Consider the following 14695-nt stretch of genomic DNA (forward strand, 5'->3'; position numbering starts at 1 on the left):
AATTCGGCAACATGAACTTATTTAAGTTAAGGGATATTACATCCCATATTGTTTCTCAGCCGAATAAGAAACTCAAAGAGTTTCATTCCGAATATAGAAACTATATAAAGTTCAGCGATTCCAAGCATAAGCAAATACCTGGATAGTGCAACACCAGACCCATTTGGTAGTGCAAACAACCAAATGGGTCAGGTGTTGCACTATTCAGGTATTTGCTTACGCTTGGAATTGCCGAACTTTATATAGTTTCTATATTTGGCATGAAACTCTTTGAGTTTCTTATTCGGCTGAGAAACAATATGGGATGTAATATCCCTTAACTTAAATAAGTTCATGTCATCGAATTGAAGCCTTTGGCTCTTCATATAATTAGTCTCCTAATTAGTTCAAAAAGAAGACCACAATAAAAATGAATGTGAACCACCAAGACAGATGCAACAACTCCAGAACATACCGGCAATTTCACTTTGATCAGACCTTTCTGATCTTTCATTTGACCTCCCAAACATCAGCCTACTTCCAACACAGCAATCAAATCAATAAAAAATACATATATCTAACCAGTGTCATCCTCAGATAAGCTCATTAATAAGCTTCGAGGATACAAGCAGAGACATTACATCTCAACCGAGATCAACAAAAAAAGAGAGAATTATTTATTACATTGAAGTGCTGTAGTTACAATGGTTAAAAACATTAAAAAGCAAAAACTATAAAATATATATAACTGACTGTTATACTATAAATGCTGTTAAAAAATGCAACCTTATCCAATTGCAAACTATAAATTACCATCCATAGTAACTATTATGAACGCATTTTAGAATACATAAAACGGAAAAATTTGTATGAAATTCACTGTATATATATATATATATATATATATATACAGTGAATTATATATATATATATATATATATATATACATAATATGTAAATATATGTAATACGTGAATATATGTAAATGCTCTGTAAGATGATAAATAAAATGTTGTTACAGGAGGGGAAAAAAAATTATTATTCAGGCCTCTATGTAGTCACAAGACTCATCATGAGAGGCCCACCGTAGACAACACAAAGTTTATAATACTCCTTGAACTCAATGGCTGTTCGTACTCTCACCACTCTATCAGCGCCTTGGTTGGCTGCATGGTTAGCATATTGCTCTCCAACCAAGAGGCTGGGGGTTCAAATCCCACCAAGGGCATGGATGTTTGTGAGTGTCCTACTAACCAATTATCATATCTACTGCTGTGACCTGTGACCCGGTGCAGTATGAACTTTGATGTCTTTGCACAATAAAAAAATCAAATAATAATAAAAAAAAACTATCAAACAATGCATTCCATGGTTCAACCACTCACACAACTTCCTTTCCTAACTTTCAGGCATGGCTCCTTGTCCTTATTCCTTCCTCCTGCTCCACCAAATGAAAGAACTCCCCAGTGTCAACCCTGTAACTACCTCTAAACAGTTTAAAAGTTTCAATCATATCACCGCTTCTTCTATCTACCACACTCTGCAGTCCACATTCCCTTAGCCTAACTTCACAACATTGTACAGTGCTGATACCATCTTTGTTAACTGCCTCTAAGCTCATTCCATGGTTAATTTATCCCCTTCAAATCCTGGGGACCAAATCTGAGAATAATAGTCCAAGTGTTGTCTGATCAGGGCTTTATACAATGGAATGACAGCTCTTTTATCTCTGAGGGTCAGCGTCCTTCTCAATATTGCAATAATATAGAGTCCATCTTATCCAAATCCAGTCCAGTTTATCCACATCCTCTTGCAAGGCTACCACATCTGCACTATCACTAATAAACCTTCCCAGCTTCTTATCATCTGCAAACAACTGAATATTCTTCTGCAATCAATTGACAATGTTACTGATATAAAGGTTAAATAATACAGGTCCTAGTACTGAGTTCTGTGGGATCCCACCTGTAACCTTCTGCAAATGGAAACCTGTCCTTTTCAGAATATAGGAAACCCTCTCACTCAGGCAGATACATTCTGAAATTTTATCATCACCCCCCCCCCTCTCAACAACATAGTGTGATAAAAAAACACTAACCCATAGAGCCATGACTTTTGTTCCAATGAGATCTTTCATGAAACAGAACACAATCAATATACACCACACTTTTCTATCCAATGGCTACAGCTCCCATATTAGCAAAAACATAATCAATCTTTCCTCCAATCCATGACCTTCTCTTCAGAAAGATTTCAGTAATGCTATCACCATCCCTATGACCAAGGCACATCAGAAAAAATATCTAGAATCTTAAAGAAATAAAATCTAAGCCCCACTTAAAACTGGCTACCCTTATCTGCTCCACTTAAGACTTAAGACAACCTCCCTCTCCTCTCAGTTCCAGGTGTATATCGAGTTCCTTGTTACTGCAAGTTGGACTACTATAGACTGACAGGAAGATCAGCTACCACCTGCATGATAGAACATAAATGCATCTGCAGTGATGACTATGGTCAGTCTGGCTTGTACACCATGCTTGGGATACAGCTCACAGAATCAACTGGAAAAAGACATCATGCTCCATCACAGTACATTTAGAAGAGAAAGACTGGTTTTAGAATCTGTTACTACTCTTAAAAATCAGCCTAATTTAAATAAATATGGTTGCATAAAACTTCCTAAAATATGGGAAACACTACTACTTTAAGATCTCAGTTCACAACCTAGACCACTGTTAAGCGTCCATAGAGGGTTTCCCACCTAGTTTAGAACTCTAGTCTTTTGTCCATGTATTTCAATTAGTTGTGATGCCTTTGAAAGTGTGTATTACAAGTCTGATTTTGAACTACCTATGTTAATGAGATGAACTTTTGGAAGCATCAAATACTATTTTTAATCATTTTCTAGTGTTGTTTCACTCCATTAAACTTTTATCATGAGCCAAAAAACTTTGGGATTTTTGTTAGATTGCAGTGCCAGTCTCATTTCATCTGAGAGCCTAAATTTTCCTATCTGAATTTGAGCATTAAATTCCTCATACTGCTGTTTATTTTGTCTCTATTTATATGGTTTTCATAACCTTTCATCTGCACTTCTGTTTGATTTACCTAGTCAACCATACAACTCTCAATGAATGTTTCATTTTAAGCATGCATTTTGCAATTGTTGCCAACAAATATTTCTCTTAACTAGCTCTCTGCACTACTGATCTCCCTTGGTACACATTTTTTTTATTCATATCACCAGCCTTATAATTCAACATAAATTGCTTTCTCCCTGATACTTCTGCTCACCTATTCACCTTCCAAGTAATAGCTATATGTTTATCTCACCAATTCTGTGAAGATCAGATCTTCTGATGCTATGACCAAATCCACAACTCCTAAACCTTATGCTGCTCCATGTTTTACATGGATGTCCAAGACATTTGCCCTTCAAGAATTCCAGAAATTCAGATTGCTTATTACTGTATGATGTAGTTTAAATCCCTCATAATGTGGGGGATTACACTTACCAAAATAATTTTGCCTAAACATTTTCTACTGATCACTGTCTATGTCCCCAGGTCTACAGCAACTTTTCAGTCTCCTACCCACTTCTGCATCACCACATACAATCTAAAAGCCATCAGCAACATTTTCTTTTTGATTCACCCACTACATCAAATTCTGTAGTATTCTTAGAGCTTTTTTTTTTTCACCTTCCATCCGATTTTGTAGTATTTTGCTAAGTGGATAGTGGATTATTATTATTATTATGGGAGACTCCATGGAGCCCTTAGACTCATCGAGGTAGGCCCTAAACATCATGTCCACACAACTATACGACATTCTCACAGTATCTATCATACCTTGCCTTGAACTCACTCACCGTCATAGTACCCACAACAGACTCTGGCAGCTTATTCCACACATTTACCACTCTAAAAGTAAAGAACCCAGCTCTAACACCCCTGCTAACCACACTCTTGCCCAGCTTCCATAGGTGTCCCCTAGTTCTTCCACCACCAGTCCTGATCTCAAAAATATCCTCTGAATTAATCCTATAGAAACCCTTTAGCAATTTGAATCCTATCTCAATCATATCTCCCCTTTTCCGCCTATCAACTAATTTCTGCAACCCACAAATCTTCAACCTGTTCTCATAAGGTACATTCCATATACCTGCTATCATCTTGGCCACTTGCCTCTGGATCCTCTCCACCTCCTCCCCATCAAGAAGAAACCTAGGTGACCAAATCTGGGCACAGGAGTCGTGATGAGGTCTTATCAAGGCTCGGTACAGAGGTAAAATAACTTGCTTGTCTCTGCTCATCAAAGTATTTTTCAACAACTAAGTGAGTTGATGAGCTGATTTAGCCAGTTTTGCAATGTGCCCCCTAAACTTCATCTCCCTATCCACCAACACTCCCAAGTCCCTAGATCATCAATCTCCTGGAGTAGTTCCACCAATGTGGTATACTGCTGCTAATCTTTTCACCCCAAAATGCATAACCTTACATTTTGTCACATTAAATTGACATCCATTCTCCTTAGCCCAGAACTCCAATCAATCCAAGTCGTCCTGCAAGATTTTGACATCTTCTGTATTCACTACTGCCCTACACAACTTTGCATCATCAGCGAACAAATGAACTGTTCCTCTTAGATCCTTCCCTATATCATTAACGAACAAATTAAACAGCAGTAGTCCAAAAACAGAACCCTGTGACACACCACTAGTCAGAACCCTGTGACACACCACGTCTTTTGGACTCTACTCCTGAATAAACTACTCTCTGATATCTCTCCATCAACCACCCACCTATCCATCTCACCAACCCTATATCCATTCCCATATGTTGTAGTTTACGGATTAGAATTCCATAATGTGGTATCCTGTCAAATGCCTTAGCCAGGTCCAGCAGTATCACTGTTGGACCTGGCTAAGGCATTTGGTTGTAAACCCATTACCCTTATCCAGTTCAGCTATCACTGTGTTATAAAACTTGAGCAAGTTACTGAGGCATGATCTATCCTTCACAAAGCCATGCTGTCCCCCATACAGTATCTTATTTTCATCAATCCATTCCTGTATTTTTCCCTTGACTACTTTCTCCGAGACCTTGACAACGACTCCTGATATGCTGATCAGTCGGTAATTTGCAACAGTAGTCTTGGATCCTCCTTTATGCAGTGGAACTATTTTCCCCTCTTTCCACACCTTCGGGACTAAACCAGACCCGAGACTCAGATTAAGCAACATGGTCAAGGGCACTGATAATTCTTTAGCCGCTTCACATAAGACCCGTGCCGGTATACCATCCAATACCATGGATGTATTCACATTAAGGTTCTGTAATAGACTATTTACCTCCACTTCATTCATCACAATTCCCATATAAACTAATGGTTCCTTCATTTTTTCCATGTCAGCACCTGGATGATATACTCTTGCAAAGTGCTCGCTCAGTAATTCCACTATATTGACTGATTCAGTGACCTCCTAACCATTGTCATTGCTTAAAATCATTCTGCCGTGTACAGTTTTTTTTTTTTTTTTTTTTTTTTTTTTTTTTTGCCTGCAGCATATTGCAGCATATGCAGTGATATAATATATCACCTATGGATATACTATCCATCTACTTTCTGGCTGGATTGACTAAGTGATTAGTGTAACCCACTTTCAAATTAGAAGGCTGTGATTCAAATTCCACTATGGGCTTCGAATGTTTGCGAAAGTCTATGTTACAGAAATTTTCTCATTTAGTTTTTGACCCCCATCTTGCATATTAAGACTGAAGTGGCTAAAAAAAGTGTGTTTGGTTTGTATAGTATAGACTCCAAAAATACTAATATACTATAAATTTACAGCCTTTTGTGGGTTTCTTATAAAAAAATAAAGGTGATTTCTTTGGTGCTCTTCTAATAACACAGAGAAAAGTGCTATTCCCATCTGGCTGATGCAAAGACCTTAACACTAAGAACACAAAAAAGAACCATTTCCATTCCAAACCTTCCATTTGAAATAAAGCTTGCAAACCCTGGAAAGTACAAAAGGAAGCTGTGAGCAAGAGGGTGAGGAGTGGTTTCTTTGCATGGAGGATGATGGAACTGTGGAATGCATTTACTGATAGAATGGTGAGAGCGAGAACGGTCAATGAGTTTAAGGAGTGGTATGATAGACTCAGTGTTTCCTATGAAAGAGCTCCCGCAATGGGTCTCTTGACCCCATGGAGGTGTGAATAATAGTAGTATACCTCATTTAGTACCATCATTAACATGATGGTACTAAATGAGTGATCATTATGAATTATGATCACTGATTTAATTACTCAACCATTGATTAGGCAGAAGAAAAAAATCATGATAAGAATGAACCAGAATTTATTGAGTTCTTGTGAGACAACTTTCTCAAACAGCATGTGAAACAAGGAACTCGAGGATTATTCAATTTTTAGATTTGTTCATAGCATCAGAAGAGATCCCAGTTAAGAACATAACTATTTCACTATCACTTGGTGAAACTGATCATGCTGTACTTTCCTTGGAAGTAGCTAGTTATGTAGATGTTCCAATTAGAACAAGTTACATACTGAACTAAAAGCTGGAAGTTATGACAAACTTAGGAGAATACTATCTTTGTCCCATGGTATCAGTTACTGAATGGAAAAGATATCAGCAATGCATGGGAACTTGATAAAAGTGCTTAAATGAGGCAGTATCTTAATGTATCCAAAAAGTTCAAAGAACAAACAGGGTGGAAGTGAAATGGATATTCAACCTTATTCAGCAAGAGGTCCATAAGATCACGTGGAAGCAACAATCAGAAGTTGCTTGTATAGGACCGATTATAGATTACATGCCAGAAGTACTGGAAATAAGGGAGATGAAATGGTTTCACTGATTGAGTTTATTCACCCTAAAATCATAAGTGATACATGGTTGAATGAGGATGATATTCTGAGAGGAATAGAAATGGAAGGATACAGTATTTTTCACGAGGACAGGAAGGTCAAGAAGGGATGGGGAGTTCTGCTGATGATAGCAGGGATTATTATGTCCACATAAGGTAGACAGGAAAGAGGGAAATACTAGCAATGGTTATGAGGCAGTGAGGTGTAACATGGAGGTACATAGGAAGAAATATTTAGTTTGACATTGCTATAAGCCTGGAAATTAGGAGGGTGGTGAGGAAGAAATGTATAAGCAACTTGGATTAGTGAACAAAGAAAGGATAATTATTCTGGGTGATTTTAATTATGGTGGTATAGACTGGAATGAAGAGATAGCATTTGGGAATAAGGAAAATCAATTTCTTGAGAAATAACTATCTCAGGCAGCACATGAAGGAGAGCACGTGAGGATCAAGAGTTCTAGATCTGATCATCCACCGGCCTGGTTGGCTGAGTGGTTAGTGTATCTGCTCTCCAACCAAAAGGCTGCAGGTTTGAATCCCACTGTGAACATAGATGTTTGTGAAAAGTGTGGTGGTGGTCAGCGGTAGATGGTATTGGTGTAGATGAAGGTAGTTGCGGTTGGTGGAGTGGTGGAGACAGTGTTGTAGAGTAGGTACCCTCCCTTGATGAGTCTTTGGACTCCTTGGAGGTGCTGTGTTGTAATAATAATAATAATAATAATGATATCATTTCATCAGAGGATGCAACTGTGAGAGGGATTTCACACTTTCTTTCCTCCAGTTGGTGAATGTGATCATGAAATGATCAGCTGGGTTGTGGCTAGCCATATGCAGACTTTTGTGAGGAAAGGATATATGTGGAATTATAAGGCTAGTGATTATGACAAACTTAGGAGACAGCTTGGAGCTATAACATGGGATGAGGATTCAGCAGTAAGAAAATGAATACTGCATGGGAACTGACAAAGAAATACATAACAGCATCAACATGTGAATGTATTCCAAAGGCCAAAAGGCTGAATAAGGTAGGTGTAAAATGGATGAATAAGGAGATTAAGCATAAAATCTGGAAGAAGAAGAAGGCACTTTGGAGGCAGTACAAGATTAATAATGGTAATAATCAGTTACATGAAGAGTATAAAGAACAAGTAAGGAGAGTGACTGAATTAGTAAGGACAACAAAACTGCAGTATGAGCAGAAATTAGCAAATCAGATGAAGAAAAACCTAAAATGTTTTTTAGATATGTGGCTAGTAAAAGGAAGAGTGATCATGGTAAGATGATGTTAATGAATGACAGTGGTAGAATGGTAACTGCTGCAGAAGACAATGCTGAGGTATTCAGTGATCAATTTATAAGGGTGTTTCATCATGATAAGGGTGGAACCATGAGGAAATGAAGTGTAGAGGACATAGGAGAGGATGGTTTAATTGTGAGTGAGCAGGCAGTATTTGAGGAAATAAATAAACTTGATGTCAATAAGACGATAGGATTTGATGACATATTACCATGCATCTTAAGGGAATGTTCTTCCAGGGAATTGGCAGTGGCATTGGTATGGGCATTTAATAAGAGTCTTTCAAGAGCACAGGTTCCAAGGCAGTGTAAGGAGGGTAAAATTGTTCCACTGAATAACGATGATGATAAGGCTGTATCTTCAAATTATAGGCTAATCTGTATAACTGGAGTTGAGGTGAAAGTACTGAAGAAATTGTGAGAAGTAGGATACAAAAATGAGTTGATAACAGCAGTATTCTCTGTGGTTATTGGCATGGGTTTGTTAAAGGGAAATCATGTTTTACCAACTTATGTACTATAACAAGGTGACAAATACCTTGGAAAGGGAGATCCATATACAGTAGTGTACTTGGATTTTGCAAAAGCTTTGGATAGTCTGCCACATGACAAGCTTGTAATTAAATTGAAACAGATGCAATTGGATAACAGACATCTGAGTTGGATTAGTGACTGGCTTTGAGATAGGTATCAGAAAGTTGTATATGGTGGGTGCAGTATCTCAAAAGAGGAGGTCATTAGTAATGTGCTGCAGGGGTCAGTTTTGGAACCATTGTTGTTGAATTTGTATGGTAATGATATTGGGTTTTCATGGTGACGAGGATATGTTGAAAAAGGTCCAGAGAAGATTCCAAAATGTGTTCAGTGGTCTTTGGAATGTGGAGTATGGGGGGGGGGGTATGATTAAGAGATATAACTGAGACAGGGGTTGTTATCAGGTTGACATGGAAGGAATTTTCATACATTGGGAGAAGGCAGTAAAACTAGAAGCCTTCACTGGAAACTGTATAAGGAAGGTGTGAGCCAAGGAACGAGGAGTAGGTTCTTTTCATGGAGAGTAGTTGGTGGGTGGAATGCATTGTCTGAGTGTGTTGTGATTGAAGATAAATTGAAGCAGTTTAAAACATGGGTGGATGAGAACTGTATGCAATAGGGTTGACCTACCAAGATGAATCTCTGACTCCATGGAGACCAGATGTTAATAATAATATAATAAGAAGAAGAATAAGAGTGAGAAGAGTTATGAAATACATAAAGTGCAGGTCAAAAATATATCGAATATTGTGCAGAAAGCTAAATTGGAGTATGAAAAGAAATTGGCAGTGAAGGCTAAAGATAAAATAAAAGAATTTTATCATTATAACACAAGTAAAAGAGTGAATGAATGTGGAAAAATAAAATAAGTACACTGAATGAAGAATGAACGCTAATGTCAGAAGCTACTAAGATTTGATTAATGAGTGCTCACTTTGCTAAGATATATCAACCAGGTGTAAGTAACATGGTGTAAAGTGATACTACTACATTGGATGAAGAGTTAAAGTTGCATGAGAAGGAGGTTGAATAGCTGTTACATAAACTGGATAAGAATTTGTCGATTGGAACAAATGGAATATCAGCATATACATTAAAGGCATGTTCAGCCAAATTGGTTAGGCCTGTGACATGTTTGTATAACTTCAGTCTCAGCTCAGGATAGATACCACAGGAATCAAAGAATGCATGATAGTACCACTGTACACTGGTGCTGCAAAAACACAAATCTGATCTAGCTATCGACCTATCAATATCTATGGTGTAGGGGTGAAGATTTTAGAAAAGTTAGTCAGAACTCACATACAGAAATGGGTAGACAGATAAGCTATACTCTATAAGGCTCTATAAGGAACAGCATGGGTTTACTAAAGGAAGGTTATGTTTTAGCAATTTTTGCTCATATTTTATAAGAATGTTATGGCAGAGATGGATACAGGGAATGGCTACACTACAATACTGTTGGATTTTTTTAAGTCATTTTATAGACTACCACCTGAAAAGTTGTTGCACAAACTGGATAATACTGATTTGAAATATAAACTCCAAATCGATGGGCAGACAGTTTCTGCCCTTAGGCTGTCAATCAAAGCTAAGCTCATGGGTACCACTGACTTTGAAGGTGTTGGAATGACAGTAAGACAGACAACACAGGATCCAAAACTAGAATTCAAATTGGTGTCTGAAAGATAGTGAGTTATGTGATCATTTTTGAGGTGTAGGTTTAAAATCCTAAAATCCTGAGCTTTCAGGACTCACCTGCTCCACTGATGATAACTTGAAACCTGGCTGAAGACAGGCCTACGAAACGTTTTTCCTCTTTACCAGTTCAATTCCAGTCATTGTCTAGAAGTGAAGCCCCATAAAGCTTTCTTTTGGCAGTCTAGTATTATGTACCCAAAACATTGCCAAAAGGTTATATTGACACCCAGATATCAGTAAGCATATCATTATTATTTAACCATTATACAATATAATCCTTAATCACCATTTCGTTTTATATCATAATTTTTAAAAACAGATTACTTACAACAATTTTATATTCAGCACCATAGATGTCTCTGTCTAAGTTTGCTCCTGTAGCAATACTTATTATTCCTGTCTTTTCATCTATAGAAAAGTTATCTTTGGCTCCGCCTTCAATAAAATAATTAATACTTGAGTCTGGACCATCAGGATCAGATGCTGTGAGTTTCAAAACAGTGCTGCCTGATACAGAGAAATTCAATAATAATAAACTTTAATTATATTATTCAATAATGTTTTCATCTCTAATTTTAAATATACTCTTTTTTATTAATATCTTTAAATTTATAAACACTTGTAAAACTTCATATTTATTGATTCAAAATCAAATTTATCAAAGAATTTAGAAATCACACCCCATTCCTAATATGTTCAAAGTACATGTATGTGGTGATGCATTTTTACAGGTTTTTCTGTTAGTTTCAATCACAGAATTCAAAATACAATATGCAATTATTTATGCAAAGTAATAAAATACAGTACAAATAGTATGAGAAAATAGAAGAAATTATAAAAGGATGAGCATTGTGTGTGCAATAGTGTGTACTTCCCATGATGAGTCTGACTCCATGGAGATCAAATATTGTATTAATAATAATAATATTATTAATAATGATATTATATATATATATATTAACACTTTATTTTGTATGCATACATATAATAATTACATTATAAATTAGAGAAATTACAAAATTTAAAGATTATAAAATTACATTGATTTCTGAAATCTTTTTTACACAATTACAATAATCGTCTTTAATGACATTCCAGCTTGTAATTTTTACAAAATTCAGCAATGAGTGTTGCATATGTGATTTGTTTTCTACATTGCATTTCAGTTAAAATTTTGATAATAATAGTTTTTTGCATCTATATTTACACGTGTTCTTCTAATATTAACAATGAAGATTACATGGAATTTTTGAATAATGGATAATAATAATAATATGACAATGTCTCAGATAAATTACATACATATGATCATTACAGATTTTTTTTGCATGTTTACACATTATGTATAAAATAGCAATTTTTCTATTTTCATTGTACAGAGTATTTACATATTTACAATTAATGAATATTACACTTGATGCTCTGTACATTATACTGTACACCGTTTAAAGCATATTATTTCTTTTCAGTATTTTTTTTTTGGATATACAAATTCATGTACATTTTTTTTTTAATATCTATATCTTTGTTATTATTATGCACCGTACTGATTGGTTTGTAACATAATTTGCAGTCTTTGATTATGAGGATTACGTGTGGATGAGTGAGGCAGATTAATCCCACCTACTTCGAAACTTGAGTTAACTTTTATGAAGAGAGTGGGATTAGCCTTAACCATTTATGTTGTTGTTACTGTTTATGTATGGGATGTAGGCATTGGATGCTCGTGATTTGGGATGCATATATTAGTGTTAATGGCATATTAACTTTGTTGGTATATTTTCCAGAGTTCGTGTTTTAATGTTCTGTAGTTATCTATTTGTTTTAAATTTCTTGGTAAGTTGTTGAGTATCGTGGGTATCTGATGTGATCTCACAAAAGAACCGTATGAATTGTTGAAGGGTGTAGGGATGTACAGAGTTGTTGTTGTGGGTCGTGTTATTCGACATGTGTCTCTGTTGTTTCCATAGGTGATGGTGAAGTAATTCCTTATTGAAGTTATGTAGTGTTTCAGATATTTAATGCTCAGGATTCTGTGTATCGCCATGTGCTGGTCAGATATGCGTTGTTGCGTATAAGGTGTCCAAATCACTATTGACATAATTTTCCTATGTAATATTTCTAATTTTGTTAGGTGGCTGTTTGATGTGTTTGCATAGACTGTTATACCATATCTGAGTAGGGATTTGCAGATACCGTGATATAGGAGTTTTTTTTATGTCATCATCATCATCATCATCATCAAATTCCTGCCATATACCCTCAAGGGGTGTACAGCATATATGACAGTACTACATGAAAAAATTACATCATTACTAACTTCCTATCTACAATTTTCCTCCAAATCAGTCTGTTACTTGTCAAGACTCCAACATTATCATATCTTATATTTCTATCGTCTAAGGCACTTTGTACCGTATCAATCCACCTATATCTTGGTCTTCCTCTGGGTCGTTTTCCTGCCAACCTGGCAGAGAACACTTGTTTTGCTAATCTTTCCTCTCCCATTCTATTTAAGTGACCATACCATCTGAGATTAGCTCTGCTAACGTATTCCTGGATGCTGACAATGTCAAGTTCTTTCCTAATATCCTCATTTTTAATATGATATTGCCATTGATGCCATCTGTTCACGCCTCTAATCTTTCTCAGGACTCTCATATCTGCAGTTTCTAGTCTTTGGTCAAGTGTTTTACCTCTGACCCAGCTCTCAGATCCATAAGTTAAAATTGGTTTGAACACAGTCTTGTATACAGCTAATTTAGTGTTCCGACTAATTTCTTTCTTATTCCATATGAATTTATTCAATTGACTTCCCACCATACCAGCTTTGCTGATTCTGTTGTCTATTTCTATATTTAGTTTACCATCTTCAGTAAAAATTGTGCCTAAGTAGCTGAAATGTTTTACTTGTTCCACAGGTTCTCCATTCACAACACAGTTGACATTTTCAATGATTCTGCCTATTTTCATTGTCTTTGTCTTGTTATTGCTGACCTTCATACCATATCTATTACAACAGTTATTCAATTTAGTCAGAGAATCTTGCAGACTTGTAGCGGATTTATTTAGAAGTATAACATCATCCGCATAAAGCAAAGAGCTGACATTAACATCTCCAATTTTGATATCAGGTTTAATACCACATTCCTTCATAATGTGATCCATATAGATAATGAATAACAGAGGGGATAATGTACATCCTTGTCTCACACCAGATTTAACATTAAACCATCTTCCTGTACTTCCTTCAATTCTAACTGCTGACTCACAACTCAAATAAAGACTAAGTATTGCTTGATATAATGCCCCATTGACACCATATAACTGCAGCGTATTGAATAGCTTCTCTCTTGGCACCTTGTCATATGCCTTTTCCAAATCGACAAAACTTAAATACAGATCTTTGTTATATTCCCATGCTTTCTCGACTATTTGTCGTAAAGTGAAGATCTGATCCTGACAGCCTCTATTTGGCCTGAATCCAGCTTGTTCTTCACCAAGCTTTTCTTCCACAATTCTTCTCAACCGTTTCTCAAGTATACTTGCATAGATCTTGCCAGGAACACTCAGTAGGGAAATACCTCTGTAATTCTCACATTCAGTTTTATTTCCCTTTTTATATATGGGTACTATGAGAGCTCTACTCCAATCATCGGGAATTCGTCCCTCTGTCCAGGCTTTCTGAACTATGCAGTGCAGCCACTGTAAGACTCTTATACCACCATACTTCAGCATTTCTGGTCGAATATCATCTACTCCTGCTGCCTTTCCGCATTTCAAGCCCTTGATGGCTTTTTCTACTTCAAGTATGGATATGTATTCCTGACTGCATGCCTGGTCAGTGTTTTTTATCATTGTGCTGTCATCACTGCTTGTTTCATTTAGCAGTTTTTCAAAGTAATTACTCCATACTTCAAGGATATCTTTTTCTCCTGTTTTCATTTCACCTTTATCATCTCTAATTCCTTTTACAGCACTCTTTCCTCCATTCCTAAGCTTCTTCAACAACCTCCAGAATATTTTGCCACCTTCTTGATATTTATTTTCTATATTCTTGCCAAAGTCCTCCCATGACTTTTGTTTAGCTAGTTTTACACACTGTTTAGCTTTCTTACATTTGTCTCTGTATTCTGTAAGAGTAAAAGCTGACTTATTTGCCAGGAACTTTTGATATGCTTTCTTCTTTTCCTTCACTGCCTCTTTAACTTCCTGTGTCCACCAGGGAGTTCTGATTTTTTTATCCTTACAGACAACCTCACCACATGCCTCTCTGGCAGAATCAAT

The 14695-nt window shown here is 36.4% G+C and overlaps 1 protein-coding gene across 1 annotated transcript in view; it reads right to left on the minus strand.

Annotated features, from left to right (window-relative positions):
• The window catches only part of Cad74A (cadherin 74A), an 850889-nt gene that overhangs the window by 624138 nt on the left and 212056 nt on the right, over positions 1-14695 (minus strand). The window contains exon 17 of the mRNA XM_090396473.1: positions 10737-10915. Within this exon, the coding sequence (XP_090252599.1) occupies positions 10737-10915 (179 nt within the window). The remainder of the gene's footprint in view (positions 1-10736; positions 10916-14695) is intronic.

Source organism: Typopeltis vanoorti, chromosome 8, assembly GCF_054136105.1.
Source record: "Typopeltis vanoorti isolate ZY-2024b chromosome 8, IOZ_Tvanoo_1.0, whole genome shotgun sequence".
NCBI classification, from domain to species: Eukaryota; Metazoa; Arthropoda; class Arachnida; order Uropygi; family Thelyphonidae; genus Typopeltis; species Typopeltis vanoorti.